This window comes from Chroicocephalus ridibundus, chromosome 3 (genome assembly GCF_963924245.1).
Source record: "Chroicocephalus ridibundus chromosome 3, bChrRid1.1, whole genome shotgun sequence".
Taxonomy (NCBI): domain Eukaryota; kingdom Metazoa; phylum Chordata; class Aves; order Charadriiformes; family Laridae; genus Chroicocephalus; species Chroicocephalus ridibundus.
This window is the reverse complement of record NC_086286.1, coordinates 58,673,297-58,690,532: the sequence shown is the minus strand read 5'-3', so window position 1 is coordinate 58,690,532 and position 17,236 is coordinate 58,673,297. Positions and strand designations below refer to the sequence as shown.

General features: G+C 40.9%; 1 protein-coding gene across 5 annotated transcripts in view; it reads right to left on the bottom strand.

Annotated features, from left to right (window-relative positions):
* MTHFD1L (methylenetetrahydrofolate dehydrogenase (NADP+ dependent) 1 like) overlaps positions 1-17,236 on the bottom strand; it is a 161,076-nt gene that overhangs the window by 60,594 nt on the left and 83,246 nt on the right. For all 5 annotated transcript variants that reach the window (XM_063329295.1, XM_063329296.1, XM_063329297.1 and 2 more), the window contains 4 exons: positions 10,629-10,768; positions 8,931-8,972; positions 7,736-7,836; positions 7,138-7,315 (listed from right to left, as the gene is read on the bottom strand). In XM_063329295.1, the coding sequence (XP_063185365.1) occupies positions 7,138-7,315; positions 7,736-7,836; positions 8,931-8,972; positions 10,629-10,768 (461 nt within the window). The remainder of the gene's footprint in view (positions 1-7,137; positions 7,316-7,735; positions 7,837-8,930; positions 8,973-10,628; positions 10,769-17,236) is intronic.

Here is a 17,236-nt window from a genome sequence, read left to right as displayed (position 1 = left end):
TCCTAATGTGGACACCTGACTTTGAGCTCTCTGGCGACTGTAGAAAGGAGTTAATCTTTTTAACACCCCATAGCCGATCCCTGGGACTGCCGAAAACAACCCTTGTTCCTTTCCCTTTTCCTTTCCTCGCCTTTTAAACATTCCCCCAACTTCTTCACCAAAACAGAGTCCAATAGAAAATGTCTCCGAACACCCAGAGTCAACAGCAGTTAAGTCCATAACCATACTTCATTCCACTAGGTTGCAGCTAAGCCACGCTACTATGAGAAGCACTGGTGTTATCTAGTGTAAATTGAATACCTTAAGTGAATGCCCACCAATGCAGCACTGTCTGAAAGGGTCTCTTCACAGTTACACAACATAAATTTTTAAAAGTACTTTATTCTCTGAGAAAACTTAAGATTCTGCTGAAAAAAAATGCATTTAACCAGAGGAAATACAAAAGCACTATTCACTCGTAACTTACACATGTAATACCTCAAGTTCTTTAAACACTAACTGTAGCCTCACTGCCTCATTTTAATCATGAGATCACCAGTTTAATTACGAGGTCACCAAACTCTGGGTTTATTGTTGCTAAGCTGCTTACGTTTTAACAGAAATTCTTAAAATACTTTAAAATTTAAGGCACTTTTTTTTTTAAATTTTAACTTATGCATTCACTGAAAGCAATAAAAAAGAATCGCTGGTTGGCTAACTGAAACAGTATGCAGACATCACCCATTCCTCTTCTTGGGAAGGCTGCCAAATGAAAACATATGATGGGAGCATGGCTGAAGGTGCTGTGTGTGGTGACACAGTGCAGTGCTAAAACAATAGCTGACTCTGCACATTGGAACTACTTCTAGCTTTTCCCCTGGATAAAATAAAAACATACTTATTAAAGGATCTTTATATTCTGGTTCCAGAAGATCTGTGGCTGACAAAAGGATTCCCAAGTCTTTAGCACTCCTCTTCCTTTGTTGGCACAGGACAAGAGTTTGTTTTTTAATTTGCAGAGAAGCATATTCAGTCAAGTTAAACAGCTTGCGAATCAACGCCTAAGCCTGTGGCCTTAGAGATTTATTTTCCATTTCCCCAACTTTGAAACCCCAGCCGCGCCTAAGAAAATTGCTTCATGCGAAGAATAGGAAAATAATGAAAACAAACATAAAAGTGCAGTGCCGTCAAGAGCCCACATCCACAAAAAGAGATGGAGTGGAAGAAAGATAGCTTCCAACCCTAGAACACCCAGTTCAGTGAAATAAGTGTCCAGACTCCACCAAGATCTCTTTGATGGGAGTGGGAGGAGAGGCTGGTACAGCCCTGTGTGGAATTCCTCTTTAATGTGGCTTCACTGGGAGCTGGTTTACTAGCAGTAGGGTGGGGGGAAATAGTTTAAAGACTAGCATACCCTGGAGGGCAGCACAGCCTGCTTTTCAAGATGAGAAGTGATTTCCATCATTTATTAGGAAAAGTTTCAGTAAAGAGCATATATAATTTTATTTATTCCTACTCCAGTAGTGCTTAAGGACCTTCCATTGGGTCCATACATGACTGAACTCTACGCTGTATAAAGAACAACACAGAAGTCATTTGCCTCCTAGGCAAAAGAACAGAAGTATGTTGGGCTGATGTGACAGCAGACACACGATGGATGGCTCTCATGGCTTAGCAGCTTCATCGTATTAGTGGAGGAAACAGAAAATACCCTGATGTCTCCCCGTTCCCGAATTCAATCACACTGGGACTGAAGAGATGGCCAGTTTACAATTGAAGAGAAACACTCTGCCTTAGGTCATTCCCCTGGAGGTCAGCGTCCTCAAACCCAGGCCCCAGGAGCTCTTCTTGACTCTGCCTTCCTCTTCAAGCCACCTCCTTTCTAGTACGTGTACCAAAGAGCCTTCTCCTCCACTGACTGGCCTTTTCCCTCCTTCATTACCCACAGCTCATTCTCGTTACTGGAGACCATGGTCAGCAGATGGAAGAGAGGTTAACACACAGAGAACCGCTGCCGGCAGACTTCTCTCTGTTTTGATGCTACCCTTAGATCCCTGTTGAGTGAACCATCGTCTCTGACAGCTGAAGCTAAGACTGTAAGAAATGAGTCGAGTGGCAGCCCACACCATTGCACAACAGAGGCAGGGGCAGCCAAAACTGTGGGCTCAGATGCTCCAGATTAGCCCAAGTTATTTATTATTATGCTCCCAGGAGGGTAAGAAAAATACCAGTGCTGAGGTTGCTACCTGCCTGAACGCCTCCCTGAGAAGTGCTGCTACTCACCCTCATTCCCAGTGGATGGCCCCAAGCTGAGAAAGCTCGCCTTTGTTCTGCAGGTTGGCCAGGCAATTCACTGCACTCAGCCAAAATATTTGTGCAGTCAGCTTCCAGAGTACAACCTGGAAATATTTTCATTTGTCATATTACCTAAAGGCAGAGCACTGGCAAAAATAGGTGTTATCTGACAAACTGGGAAGACTGGAACAACCCCTTCTCCTCCCTCCCTTTTGTGATCTTTACACTCTTCAATTTAGTTTTCCAATGTAGAATAAATCATGTGAGTTGAGGCTCAATCATATCTGTCAGGTTACCGTGTCAGTCTTTTAAGGGGACTAATGCTAACTTGCTGACTGGCCAGGTATGCCGATGCTGCCTCATGCCATACGCCTGCCCTTCTCCTCTTCTATCTCCTGGAGCGTTAGCCCACTGCGCTCCAGCTGCCTTGCAGGAAGGGGCAATGCACCTTTTAAAAAAAACTAGCGCCTGCCTTCATTCAGACCGGTGTTTCCTCCCTCAGGTTGAAGAGGGCTGCTGTAAGTCAAGGGAGAGTTCACCACAGAGGAAGAGAGGAGACCAGGACTGTGAAAGAAGGCAGGTTACTCAACAGGCATCCATTAGTGGGGAATATAGCTTCCCTCCCTGCCAAGAACAGGCACTGAAGCCAGAGAAATTTGGGAATGGGATGTGTATGTTTCCATCCTCTCCTATCCTCCCCCTAGTTATCTAAACTCACTTTTAATGGGGCAGTCAACTTTATTTTGAGTAATAGCTTTCTGCTGCAACTTAAAGACCCATACTTCAGGAAAAGTGAACCCAGAAAGGAAGTCAACAGTGATAAGAGAGCTGATATTTTGATATTTTCCATATGTAGCAAGAATATATATTAAAAGAAAAAAAAGGACAGATTATTTCTTAGAGAGTTCAGGAGGCCTTTAAAACAAACCCATCCTCCAAACACTAAAGAGAAATACTCGGCAAGAAACCAATTCAACAGTTAAATAAGAGAGGTTAGAGAGCAGTGGGGGCAAAAATCCATATTAAAACCACACACTACTATAGTATTTATTACAACTACTGCCAATAATCTTCTGAACTATGTTACAAACTCTGGAGCCTATCATTTAAAAACTCATCCATGCTCCTGATGCCCCTGCCCCATGCAATTCCTAATACTGTAAGCATTTCATGGTACACTGTATCTGTTTATGTCCTTTCCTTACAGTTTTAAAGCGACAACAGTGCTGGGGTTACCTGTCACAAGGTCACTGCTTGTACTTGATCCATGGAAAGATACTGGCACACATATCACTGCCAAAATCATATATGCAGCTATTCTTCGCACTGCCCTCAAAATATGCTTGAAGCATATTCTCATTTCAACTCTTGAAAAATATTTGTTCATCTAATACCAAATGTCAGGCAAACCTTTGCTAGAATCAAGAAGTATTAAAAAAAAGTAAAAAGAAAGTACAAGCATCAGCTATAGGATAAAATCAAAAGCTTGCCTGCTTAGAGAAATAAATAAAAAGAACCTTAAAAGCAATCTAAAAGTGGGACTACAGAACACTGTGTCATGTAGAGACACCCAAGGAAGTTTAAACAGACTGAACGAGATGCTTCAAGGAATATAACCACATTAGCAAAGTCTTCTAATTAGACTAGCTTGCTATGATACTCAACAGGACCACTTAGCTGAGCCCGAGTCCTGGACTGACACAACTGTGTTGCGTCCACTGTCTAAAATCGCTCACTCAGCACATGCTTGGGTATCACTGGACAAGATGGTATAAACGTATAAACTTATCTCAGGATTCAGGAAAAAAAACTAAGTCGCTAATCCTCAACTTTTTACTAGTATTTGACAGATCTAGAAAAGACTTTCATGTTCTTCTCACGTTATACACATTTGTAAACACCTTTCAAGGAAGTCTTTTTTTCCAGGTGTATGTTTGGAAATTACATAAAGCATTGCAGAGATGCACGCCATTTGGAAAAATCCCAAAGAGAGCCCAGCTGACCTTGACTATCCTGTAATTAGATGCCTGAACGTATACTAATAATATAGTTTGCTGCAAACTTTGGTCTAACTAGTAAAAAAAGATCTAAAACAGTTTTACATAATAGGGGTTTTGTGTTTTGTTTTTAAACCCCCAGGGTAATGCTTTCTAACAAAACATCAAAATGTTGAATGAATCTATTATGGCTACAGTGGTCTGTGCTGTTGTAAGTTGTTCTAATTATAGGCAGTTTTCAAAGTAAATTCTGATGAAGTTTTGCAGACTGAGGAAAGTAAGACGCACAGACATCAAAGGACTAAATGGAGACATAGAGTAAAGTAAAGAGTAGGGTAATATCATAAAGACGGAGATATGAATGAAGTGGTAGCGGTTTTATGCAGAATATTCCCCCCTTCGATGTTACAAAGCGGAAAGAAAAAAAAAAAACCACAACACCACAGCAAACCCTGTCAAACTTGAGGCAACCAGGACTTAATAGTATTCAAGTAACTGGACAAATCTGGCAGTCACTGGAAAGATGAGGGATAGAACTATGTCCTTTCACTTACATCCTCTTTAGGCACAATGATGGAGGGAAATCATCTGTCTAAATCCCATCTCTTTCTTAATTTTCTGTCACAGTTACCCCTTGGAACAGCAGAACTCAGTCCTCAAAACGGCTACATCAACAAACCCTATTACCATCTTAATTAATATCATTTGGAAGAGGTAGCTTTCCTTCGGATCTCTTTGAGCCCAGTGACCAAATGACCTACCATGCCATACAAGTGGCAGCTCTACTGTTTCACTTTCCTGCTTCCAACTGCTTCAGTCCCTGTCCTTTGCACAGTAGAAATGAAACAGAAGCCTGAACTTTATACTTTACTGTTTTTGTTGGCCTGAATTTACTTTTTTACAGTATTTTAAAATCTTTATATGTTTTTATAAAATCCCTTCAATGTATTTTTGAGGCTTATAATACCTGTGTTAAGTTATGGGATATTAAGTTGATGTAAAGATGTGATTCATTCCCTTTGTGCTTAAGATCATGCTGCTTATGTGACACCACAAAAAGATGTGTCTGGGAAAAACATTAAAGTAGAAATCAATCTCATTTTCTTCCTTCATAAAGGCAGAATCCACCCCTACCAATCCTTTCTACTCATCCATACCACAAGATTGTAAGCTACATAGAGTGTAGTAACACCAGAGCTTAAATATGGGACTTGTCAAACACTAATGTGCTATCTCTGTAAAACCAGTGTCCTATGGGGAAAACTCTTGCACATATTTCTGAAAGATATTTTTTTTTTCCATTTTATTATGCACAACCCTCAGTTTCCAGAGCATCTCATTAGAGACAAATTTAAAGAGGCAGATACGTTGTCCATTGCTTGGCTGTAAAAATGTTCCATGGGCAAAACGCCCTGAATAGATTCCGTGGCACTTATATTCCCAAGGTATTTCCACCTATTCTGTGAAGGCAGGGGTTAATACTAATAGGAGTTGGCTGAATTACTGACATTTTGGAAAACAGTGGGGGAGGTGGAAAGAAGAAATAAAATGGGTGCAACAGATATGAGGTACATATCAGGGAGGAGAGAAAATGAAAGACAACAGTAGGGCATATCTACCTCAGGCTGAACTTTTTCCTGGCAAGAAGAATCAAAACAGGAACTTTCAGCCATTTAAAAGAATGAAGCTGAGGTTCTGCTCTTAAAAAATAGCATTCAAACATTTTCTAAAGAAACTTAAGTAGCACTGGGGCACAGGATCTGAAATTTGACAAGGGCTTCCTTGGTGCCAGAGAAGTGTATTTTGCTGCCCAAATTTCAACCCACCCACATTTGGATAGTCAGGAAGGTCCTGAGAAATCATTTGTATAACCTTCCCAGCAATACGTCCCTCCCAATGCTCTGCCTGCGTGGTGGTACTCCAGCACTGTGCTTTCAGGGGCCCATGCAGCCCTTCTTTGAAGCTGCTCCTCTTGACAGCTCACGATGCTGTGATGTTACCTTGCAGACAACTGCAACAACAAAGCCTCCAAGACACGGAAAAAGCATCAGCATCTCTGGCAGACATAAGATTGAAACTCAGACCACACTATCCTCTGTTAGGTTATCTGACTAATTAAAATTGAAGCACATCAAACACAAAGCCCAAGCAAGGATCAAAGGAACAACGGAACCCTAGAAACAGAATCAGTGGAAAAAACAAATCGGTAAAAATTAGAGCATACTGAATTGGCCGCTTCCTAAGACCATCCAACGGGAAGGATGAGACCATTGTCCTTGGTGTGAAATGCACAAAGGTGAGCCAGTGGGAAAACTTTAACCAGAAAACTTTGCAAATAAAAGGGGGTGATTGCATGTGGGTGCTGGTGAAGGCAGTGGTTCTCTCTGAGGTGACCTGTCTGGCTGGGCAGCCGTGCAGCATGACGGTGCACGTGGTACCTCTCACATCCTTCTCATACAGAGAGTGAATGCTTGGTGCAATACCCACGACCGTGAGAGAGTAACTATATTTAATTTTAGCTGATTGTCAGAACAAATATGACTGTGAGATCTTTGTGGAGAAGTCTGCCACAATAATTTGTGAATGTTCCATCTACAGACGTATTTTTATGTTAAACAAGAAAGTATCAGAAACATCATTCAATGCACTGCACTAAATAACGAGCACTACCCACAAGTGTCCTGCTCCTCTGATTAGACAAGCCACAGATTGTTTGCTCTCTACAGCTTTTGTGATTTTAAGCCAAATCAATCCCCTTTCCAAGTATGCTGGATAGCTTTCGTTGCAATGTTCTTCTTGTTTTAAATCCAACACTGATGCAAGCATGCTTTCATTAAAAAAAAAAAAATTAAATAAAGTATCTTACCTCCAAGCTGTAGAGGTATTTGAAACTGTTTTTCTGACTGGCTGCCTTTTCCACAGCTTGAGCTAATTTTACTGCTCCTTTACCACCAGCCGACCAGTGGTTGCAGGGTACAGCATCAAATGCTCCAGATTGCTTTGCAATCTTACACACCAGATCAACCTCAGCAGGGGAGTCAGTTCTGCCAAGCAAACAGTTCCATCTCATTATTTTGTTTAATTAGTTGTCTTTTATAACCTTATATACTTAGCCTTAGTCTACCATCAGCAGTTGTAAAGCAGTCTATATAGAAATTGTGCCATATACATAACACATTTATATACAGCACACGTATTTACATGTTTCAAGAACACTTTTTGTAATTGTTATAGCTAATTAACATGGAAGATAAATATTTCCATAAAAGTATCTCCTTTATTGGCTGTTTTAAAACCTTAAAAACAAGCTAAGGATTTAAAGGTCTTTATATTCATGATGAAAAAAAGGAAATTCTTTAATAGCTTATTTTCTTCATGCCAAAACCGATTAATGTAAAAACCAAGAAAAGTGTGAAATTTGAACTGCGTATCTACTCACAAGAGTAATGAAAGAATAGACTTACTTGAAGACGTTTAGAGCAACCACAACAGGAACTCCAAAAAGCTGAGTAATTTGAATCTGTTTCTGTAGATTACAGCAGCCATCAGCTACCAGCTGGAGGTTCTGTGCAATTAAATAAAAATTAATGGAAGTGGGAAAATACATCAAGTCTTCTTCAGCCAAAGAATTTTCCATAAATGAAACCGAACATAAACAGTGCTGATCATGACAGCTACAGGCAAGTAAAACGCTTACAGAAAAAAATATTTTGGTGCTTATCTTATTAATTCTTATTTCAATTAATAAGTAACAGACATATTTAAGTAACTGAGCAGAGTAAAAAATTTGTACATGAATGTATTGCTCTTTTCTGGGACACAAGAAGACAATGCAGCTGATGACTGGTTGCCTGTCCTGACTGTGAAAGGGCTGTTAGTCTCTTGTTTGCAAAGTTTATAAACAAACTATAATAGTAGGGTGGGGGGTTGACATCCAGATGTGTTAGATGCATAGTCTAATCTATATATACATATGTATCCCAGATAAAAGCACATAACTGGATTTCCTTATTTACTCTTTTGCCTCACACTTCGTAGGCCTTGTCTTAATTGCAACAACACACATATCCTTAGCCTGATAAAACCAAAAGACCAGAATCTGTCTACAGCAAAAAGACAAAGAAAACAAACCTGTAGAATCCACTCTTGTTTGAAGAGTGACATCCAACACCAGATGTGAACCCCAAACCAAACAGATTAAACCTGCTGTTTAATGAACAGGTTAAGCTATCATTAATTTCAGGGAATGTCTTTGACTCCTGCACCACTCTGCTCTTGTGCTGCCATAAATGCCTGTATGATGGACTAGAATGAAGAGCTGATCAGTCTGAAAACTTAGTGGTCCTGGAAAAACTACTGAAAAAAAAAGTCGTTTTTCAGCTAGCTCAGTTCCTTAGTAGAATCTACCATGCAGTCACACCCATAGCACACACAAGAGGGATAACACCAAGTGGTTGGGGGAAGATGAGATGGCTTTACTTGTTGGCAACGCCTGTTAAAGGTGTTCATTGAATGTCAGCATTAGAGCATGCTGTTGTTAAACCTGAGGCTGCACACTATCCAGCCAGAACTATGAGAATTTCTGATACTCCATATACCACAGTATTTTGTCCCTTTAAACAAAACCTTCTCCTAAAGTTTTATAATAGTTCCTCTTACCTCTTCTGTGTATTCTTTCTTCAAGGGGGCACCAGCAGTTACCTGGAATAATAAACAATCAAAATCACCACAGATTGACGTTTGTCATAATCCTAACTGGTCAGAAGTGCACTTTTGCTTACTTTCTATACTGCCAGTCAGCACGCACGTTGCACACAACACCACAGCTCAACTGCAGCTTCTCTTTTATTCCAAGTTACACCAGTACACGGAGAATAGCAACACTTCCTGTTGGATTTGGGTAGCAAGATAAAGGTAGTGACTCCGCAACCAGTTGGAAAAGATTTATCAGAGAGGAGGTAACTGGATCCCATTCTACGTGCTTAGCAACGCACCCGCAGGGCAAAGACAATGGCCAGCAACCTCCAGCAGCTGAAGGAATAACAGTGACACAGAGGACCAGAAGAGGAACGTCATCTTTGGTGTCCTGTAATTACTGCCTGTGGCAAGGAACTGCATGCAAGTAATTCACTTTACTGGAAAGCACAAAGGTATAAAAAGAGTATCACTGGTATACTACAGTGAGTCTTCAAGGACTGGACTGGACTTAGTCACTTTTGTCTCAAGTATTGGTCTGGGTCCATTTTACAGTTAACCTCCCAGTGAAAGTATCTGGTACTCTACATGCCTCTATCATGCATTATGTAAACAAATGAAAGCTTTATACTTCTAAAGACACAGGTCAGACAGAAACACAGACAGTTATTAAAACATACTTAAGTCCTGTTTTTGCTAGATTGAATGATAATACACATGATACGCATGGAGGAATATCATTAAAAACAAAGAAAACCTGCATTAGAATTGGACTAAAATGATACAAAGTTATATAATTATGTCAACCTAAAAGACTGAAAAAGGACAGCTCAGCTATAGCTCTAAGAGACGATTTCGCTGTAAGGGAGACCGTGCATTCCAAAATCTTGTGGCTGTGGAAACAGCTCTGGTATTTTCACCCAGTGAGACTGTTTCCCTAGCAGCATCCTTCACTTGCCGGCTGCTGGGGAGATGAAAGTGTTTCTAGGAGTTAAGTGTCTGTCTGCTGGGCTAGCAGAGCCTGATCTGATTGCATGACTGAGGAGTACTTCTCCAATCAGTAATCCGTACAAGTCTCTTCATGGCTTAAATAGCAAAAAATGTATACACTGGTGACTTTTGGTACACTGGGAAAACACTTGCACAATTCTATCAGTTATGTTAGCATCCCTGAGGGAATTAACCTGAGCAGATTAAAAGGACAGAAGGGGTTCCCATTATTGCAGTGAAAGAAATCTCAAAACCTTCACTAATAACGTTCCCTACTTCCGCTCACATACTGCAACCTGAACTCTTCTCATTCCTCCTCAGCTGCCAGCTTTCCCAGACTGCGACTACTTCAGTGCTCTTATAAACGCTATTTCAAAAGGCAGGGAAAAGAATATATATACATATTATAGTTTTTTTTTTTTCATGCAAACAAACTTCCCTTCTTCAGCAAGATTTAGTACTACTTCAGCGCTCTTTCATTCCTCTTCTTTCATTTACGCCTCTCCATTCCTGCATCACCTTTGGAGGCAACAGCTATATAATGAGGTAACTCAGGAGGGATATCCAAACACTGCCCCATAAGTTACCTCCAATATTTCTTAAACCAAGATATTTTACTTATTTCAAATATTAGCAACAATTTTAATTTCCAAGAAAGGTGCGAAAACTTACATTTGGCCCACCTCCATGCATCTTCAAAGCCCTCACTGTAGCAACAAGTACAACCACACTGGGAACCAAGCCAGAGGCTCTGCATTTGATGTTGAAGAATTTCTCCATCCCAATGTCAGCACCAAAGCCAGCTTCAGTTACTGTTAAACATTAAAAAAACAAAACAAAACCACACATAAAACATGCTTTCGGTTAAACACTGGGGGATATTTCTGCTTTAGCATACAGCGCACTTAAATATACCCCAGTACTCGGTTTTGAATGAACTTTGAAATAGAGGTCTATTTACATTACTGAATCTGATTAAAAAACTATTCCCAACTCAGAAATAAATTATCTTATTCTTGATATGTACAACATGTCATCAAAAGTAGTCACATGGGAAAAAAAACCCCAAGCAATACAAATCAGTTGGAATCAAAGTCTTTTAAAAACATCTCACCCTCTAAAATAGCTATTTCTGTATAATTATATTTATTTAAAATGTTTAAAATTCTTACAGATCTAAGACTTCCCTACATTATTCCTCCTCCCTTTTATTTCACTAAAGATGTGCTTTCATCATAATTAGTGGACCTAAATTCTCCTAGCTTTGCAAAACTTCTGGTCATCTCTTGCTTTTGTGGAACAGATGTTTAATTAAAAACAAAACCCAGGATTTACAGTCATGTCTCAGTGTTGAAGATACCGTTAAACAGTGAATTCTGTAAAGGAACTTAGCACCGAAGAAGTCAAACATTAATGTAACATGACTCAGGAAGAAAATCTGTGCAGAATTAGGATACGGCAGGGAAAGTATTTTTAACAGAGCTATAAATGAAAAAGAAGACAGTCTGTATTAAATGATGTCAATCTCTTCAGACTCTGATTTGTCAAATATCAATTATTTCAATTGCCTCTTTTAAAATCCAAATAATTTCTTTTTATTAGACAAACACAAGTGCCCAGCAATTCAGAAATTCATGGGCTTAAGTTGGCTGAAAATTTGCCGATGTCACTATTTCCCACTGGATCACATTGAAGAGCTGGGACTAATGCGTGCTTCTGGAAGCTGTGACGGGACAAACCAGGGTGGGAGAACAGCTTGCTCCAGAGGCTCCTGGACCTGACTCCAGGCAGGCTGGTAATGTGTCCCCATAACCACAACCAACTTGCAAAAACTTGCCAGCATTTTTGCCCCTCATGCTTAGAAGGGAACCACAAACAGCTGATTGAACATCTCAGGGCTGGAACCTTCAGCCAGGGTCAAGGAGGAAGAGGCGCAGATCAGCTCTGCTGCTGTGGGAGAAAGCATCTTTCTGTTGGCAGCCGATGTGCTTTAGGAAGTCCCAGCCTTTGTGCATTTTTCCTCACCCCACTGGTCCTTTTCCACCCCTTCGTTTTGCACAGGCTGAAACAATTGCCTGCGTGGCTCTGCTCAGAGGGAGGAAACGGCTGCTGGGGCTGGGGGAGGAAGCAAGAGCTAGCAAACAAGGGGGTGGGCATGCGGGGGGTGAGCAGGGACCTCTTGAAATAGTAACATGGCAAGTGTCATGATTAACGTTCTCCAAAATCATTGTAATAAGTATATTATCTTTTTCAGAATAGCCCTGAGAAAACCAGACATACCGAACAAAACCATACAAAAAAACCCCACCCCCACCTCTCCCCCCCAAAAAAGAGGTTTACACAAACACAATAATTCACAGGAACAAAGCTAATGTTAGGAGAAGTTATATTAAAAGCAGCGGCAGGGATCACATGCCTACTTTCCAGTAAGCCCCATTCTTCTTCCCCAGTCTCCTATGTGGCACGGCGTGATTAATGAGAACTCTGAGTCAGGAATATATAACCACAATCAATCTTTAATATAAACAACAGATAAACTACCAAGTACTTGAGAGGGTGGGAAAATAATTTGTCTCTTACGGAGATTGCCAGCGTATACACATAGCAGTCTCCTAACATTTCCAAACAAAGTTTCCAGGGAGTTAATCCTCTTCATGCCAAGCCTTTTCAAGGGTCAGTTTTCCTTAGAGAAAAGGGGATTGCGAGTCTACCTTTCGGTGAGAGAAAAGCAGGGACTTCAGCCTCCCAGCAAGCACAGTAAGGGCACACACAGCACTTCAGGGCTCTCTGGGAGGAGCTCGACACCCTTCAGGCAGCCTCAGCAGCCAGGGCAAACACCCAGGAAAGCTGCGCAGGGGCTTACCCGGGGAGCTGTGCACATCCCTCTATTCTTTGTAATGATTTCCTTTGATACGGAGGGCGAAACGCACAAACAACCCAAATCCTCTATCAGCGTTTGAAAAGCTAGCAGAACACTACAACAGGGAGAATGGGGTTTCTTCATTCGAAGCGGAGGAAAGGGAGAGGAATGTCGGTGCTTTCTCCAGTGTGCGGAAGGAAACAGGATGTAGTAGAAAAGCTGCCTGGATGAAAGTTGCTAACTCCGTTTTATTTCCTCCGAGGAATAGTGAGGAGATAGAGTAATATGCCAAGCTATTATATTTTAAAATCTTCGTGCTGAAACACTTAATACAATTACTTTCAGATTGTTTCCTGCTTTCCAATGAAAGCGTCAATGGAAAACAAATACAGACTTTAAATGGGAAGTTTCAAGCTAGTCTACGTTTAGAGATTATGAGATAAAAGAGTTAATCACTTTAAATATACCAACAGAAATATAAAGGAATACATGGGTTCATTTATTTCGGCCATTATTTCTCATACATGGTTTGTCAGCAGAAGGCAATTACAGATTACATGTGAACTGACAAAGATTTTGGGAACAAACAACTACCTAAGCAGATACGGTCTGCTGCTGTACCTCAACTGAAGGAAAGTTGATGATGCAGCCACTTCTACCTGTCTACAAAGAGTCTTTACCCAGCTTCAGGTCCCCTCCTCGAAAGCCTCTTCATCCTGTCCCCTGCCAAGCGGCCATTTCCCAGCCCCCTGAGCCCCTGCAAGCAGGTAAAAGGTTTGTAAGAGATGGGATGATGCTGGCATGTTGTTAATGGTTTGCTTTCATTTCCCAGGCCACAAACACAGAGGTTCTAATGAAAGTAAAGAGGTAAGTGATTTGCCTTCAGCAAGCTCATAGAACACATACAGGTATTTGCACTTCCAGCCTGAGAACATAACAATGCTGATCCAGATCAGGGATTTTAGAGTCCCAGGCCTTGCTTTACATTCCGGATCCCCTTCTTGAGCTGACAAGGCTGGACAATGATCCAGACAAGTCCTAAAAGATTATTTTCTGGGTATTATTTTCAGTGAGTACAGCTCTCTGGACTCTCACTGTGTGGTCATATAAAGTGCAAAATCTAATTCAACAAATGCCCTCTTATTTGATCTTATGCTCCAATTTTATAGCCCAAGTATCACAAGGAACATTAGAATGAAGATTAAAAATTAAAATCTCATGTACCAGAACTGCGCTACCATTACATTACTTTTAATAGTGGGCCATAGGTCAAATACAGCAATTAATATAGACATATATGAGAAGTAAACTGCATCAAAATGCTCCAATAAGTTCAAATAATTTCTTCTCATAAAAGACCCATGTGAGGGTAACCAAAGGCTTGGCTCATTCTAGCACACCAGGGTCACTGGGGAATCTTGTTTTAAAACAACAGTAGGCAAAACACAACACAAAATGAGTATAGGTCTTTCTACAGGTCATTTACATAACATCTAGTTCACTCACTTCAGCTACCAAAATAACCAACTAACCATAGTTTTCATTCAGAGCAAGAACCTGAAATATCCAAATCAGGTACAAAAGGGGAAGGAAACGCTCATAAACGTGGAATTAAGCCATAGCGATGATGAGAAGTCTGTTGGGCAGTGTGAAGTCAGAACAATTGATACTCTTCACTGAAGTCTCTAATTGCACTTCAGCATTCAGGCAAATGAACAAATCCCTCTGATGGTTTTGTTTTGTTTATAATTACCGTAACCTCTTCATGGAATTACTGCCTTGCCAAGCACATCTGGGAATATTTTATCACCTACGCATGACAATAGCTTAAATAGTCAGTGTCATGGTTTAAGCAGCTAATCAGATTTCACCGTCATGCTTAGTACAAAATGTAATTTTTCTCCGCCTAAAATACATCTATCATGCTATAGCAGCATGAAGTGGTTCCACATTAGCCTCATATTTACATACTGCTTAAAAGCCTTACAGAAAGTGATGTTTAGATTTTTTTTTAAAAAAGATTATTTCACCCACAATTGAACTTCATGTAAACTGAGGGTAATTTCTAGTGAAAGTAACTTCTCCCTGCTCAGCCCTTTCTATCAACAAATCCATGTCAAAATAAAACATTTGTACTCTAAAGGGCCAAGTCAGATGCATACACATGAGGCGAAGCTTTAGGACACGAATTGTGAGCCTGGATTCCTGAACAATGTAAAAGGAAATGGAAACTCTGAGCTGCACGCTGCCTTTTACTCCCCACATGTAAACATATCTGTTCTGGTGCAGCTGTCTGCTGGTAAACTCAGGAAAAGAAGAGTTCAAAGTCACAGAAGCACATGAACTGTGAACCTGGAGCTGGAGGCATGCTAGCTGTAAAGTACTGATACGTTCTTGTTTAAGTGAAAAATACCAAGGTGCACAACCGCCAAGATAAACTGGGATGATCAGTGATTTATCTAACAGGATATCATATTTTTTGGTTAGTATAGCTAGGGATGAATAAACCAGATGTTTGTCCATTCTGACTCTAGCAATTTATCTGATGTGAACTTCCATTATTATGACTGATTTTGGAATGTAACAGATACTTTTTTTTCTTCTTTCTTTTTTTTTTTCCCTCCTAACAGAGGGAGTTTTCCTGTTCTTTTTTTTTTTTTTCTGACGCATTCTCAGATGGCATGCAACACACGCACTCGCTGCTACCACCACAGGACACAAAGTCCAGGAGAAAACTACACACGCACCTACAGAGGCTGACCATTTTTCGTGCCATGAAGAAAATAGCTAGCATCGGCTGTCAAAGTTTTTACCTCCTCATTGGAGGTAACAGGGACTTTTCACCCTTTGCTAAAGAAAGGTGCCAGGGCAGTATGTGCTCTGCAGAGGTACGGGCACTGGAGGTTTCTGACTGTTGACCACCAATCCATGCTTCTGACTGAACCAGCAGATATGGGAGTCCTGTCTTCTTCAGCCAAAAAGATCACACTTCTTTCTAACAGCTACTAATGAGTCTTATTCCACAAGAAGTCCTGACCACAAGAAAACTTTATTCTCAGAAAGCAGATTATATAAAGTTCTGTTCAATAGTAGATTATTATTCACTCGAGACTCTCTGCAGGGAAGTCTCTCCAAATGTAGCCAGAGAGCAGCCCACCTGCACGAGCACCCCCAGAGAGACACGCTATAAATGCCCGGATTCTGGTTCCACCAGCAAACCCTCCACGTCCCGATACTCTAGCACTTGAGACCTCTCTTAATATAAATTTCTTTGGAAGAAAAAAAAAAAAAAATCTCCTGGAAATTTTCAACTTCCCCACACAAACAAAATACGTCAGCTGAAAAAAAGGTTTACCTTCAAGTCCCCTGCCATCATACCCCATGACAGCAGCAGTTCAGTTCATGCTGCCTTCCTCCAAGGGAGACTTGTCTCCAGTGGCCCAGAGTCTCAGGCCTCAGCCGACTGTCACTGCCGCTGGCTGCCAGGAATACACCTCATCTACGCCCTGATTCCCTTGGGACCCCATAACAAGCTATTTCAACCTTTTGCTCAGAAACATTTCTGTTTCCCTAAGAAAGAGACGAATTTTACCACTGAAATGCAGAGCAGCTTTAAATGCGAAACTAAAGGTTACAGCATGACCTCTCACAGTAATTCACTTTAAATACCAATTGCTGTTAACTTTCCAAGAGCGTCCCATACATTAAACAAACGAATAGGCACAATGGCTCGTACAGATTATTCCCAGACACAAAAAAACTGTGCAGAAAAGTCATTTTATTTACTACAAGCCGGACAGCTGAAGATAACTCTTAAATCTTGATTCTCTCACAATTGAGGATACAATTCCTCTTTCAGGGGTTTTTACAGGCCTGCTTATATATGCATGCTGCCTATGTTGGATGTGAAATTCAGGGGAGGAATCAAACTGAAAACTCCGGGAGCTGACAGGAGTGGCACTGTGTGACAGAAAGCACGCTCTGCCCATCTCCACGGCTCTGCCCGCCTCCCCCTCTTGAAAATACACAGAAGTGCAACTGCAGTAATTCCTGCCTACAAAGCACCAATTTAGGGCATGGTTTTACACTGTGGCTGAACCAAATGAGCACCCTGCCTTGCTGAAAGAGCAATTCCTGTTCCCTCTTAATTCTTCCACCTTTCTCCCTCCCTCCCTGCTGACCAGACTTCCAGCAGGTTTTGGCACTCATCTAATTGGAAGGTAAACTGTTGGAATTTGCTAACCAGAAAACAAACAAAGAGAAAAACACAGGGGGGAAAAAAAAAATTTCCACTGGGTTAGATTTGAATCATCTGAAGTGAGACCAGACAAGCGTCTGAACATGTTCAAACAAGCAGCAAAAGCAGACAAGCAGAAGCAGGGGAAAGAACATTTCACATTTCAACAGTGGCAAACTGTTA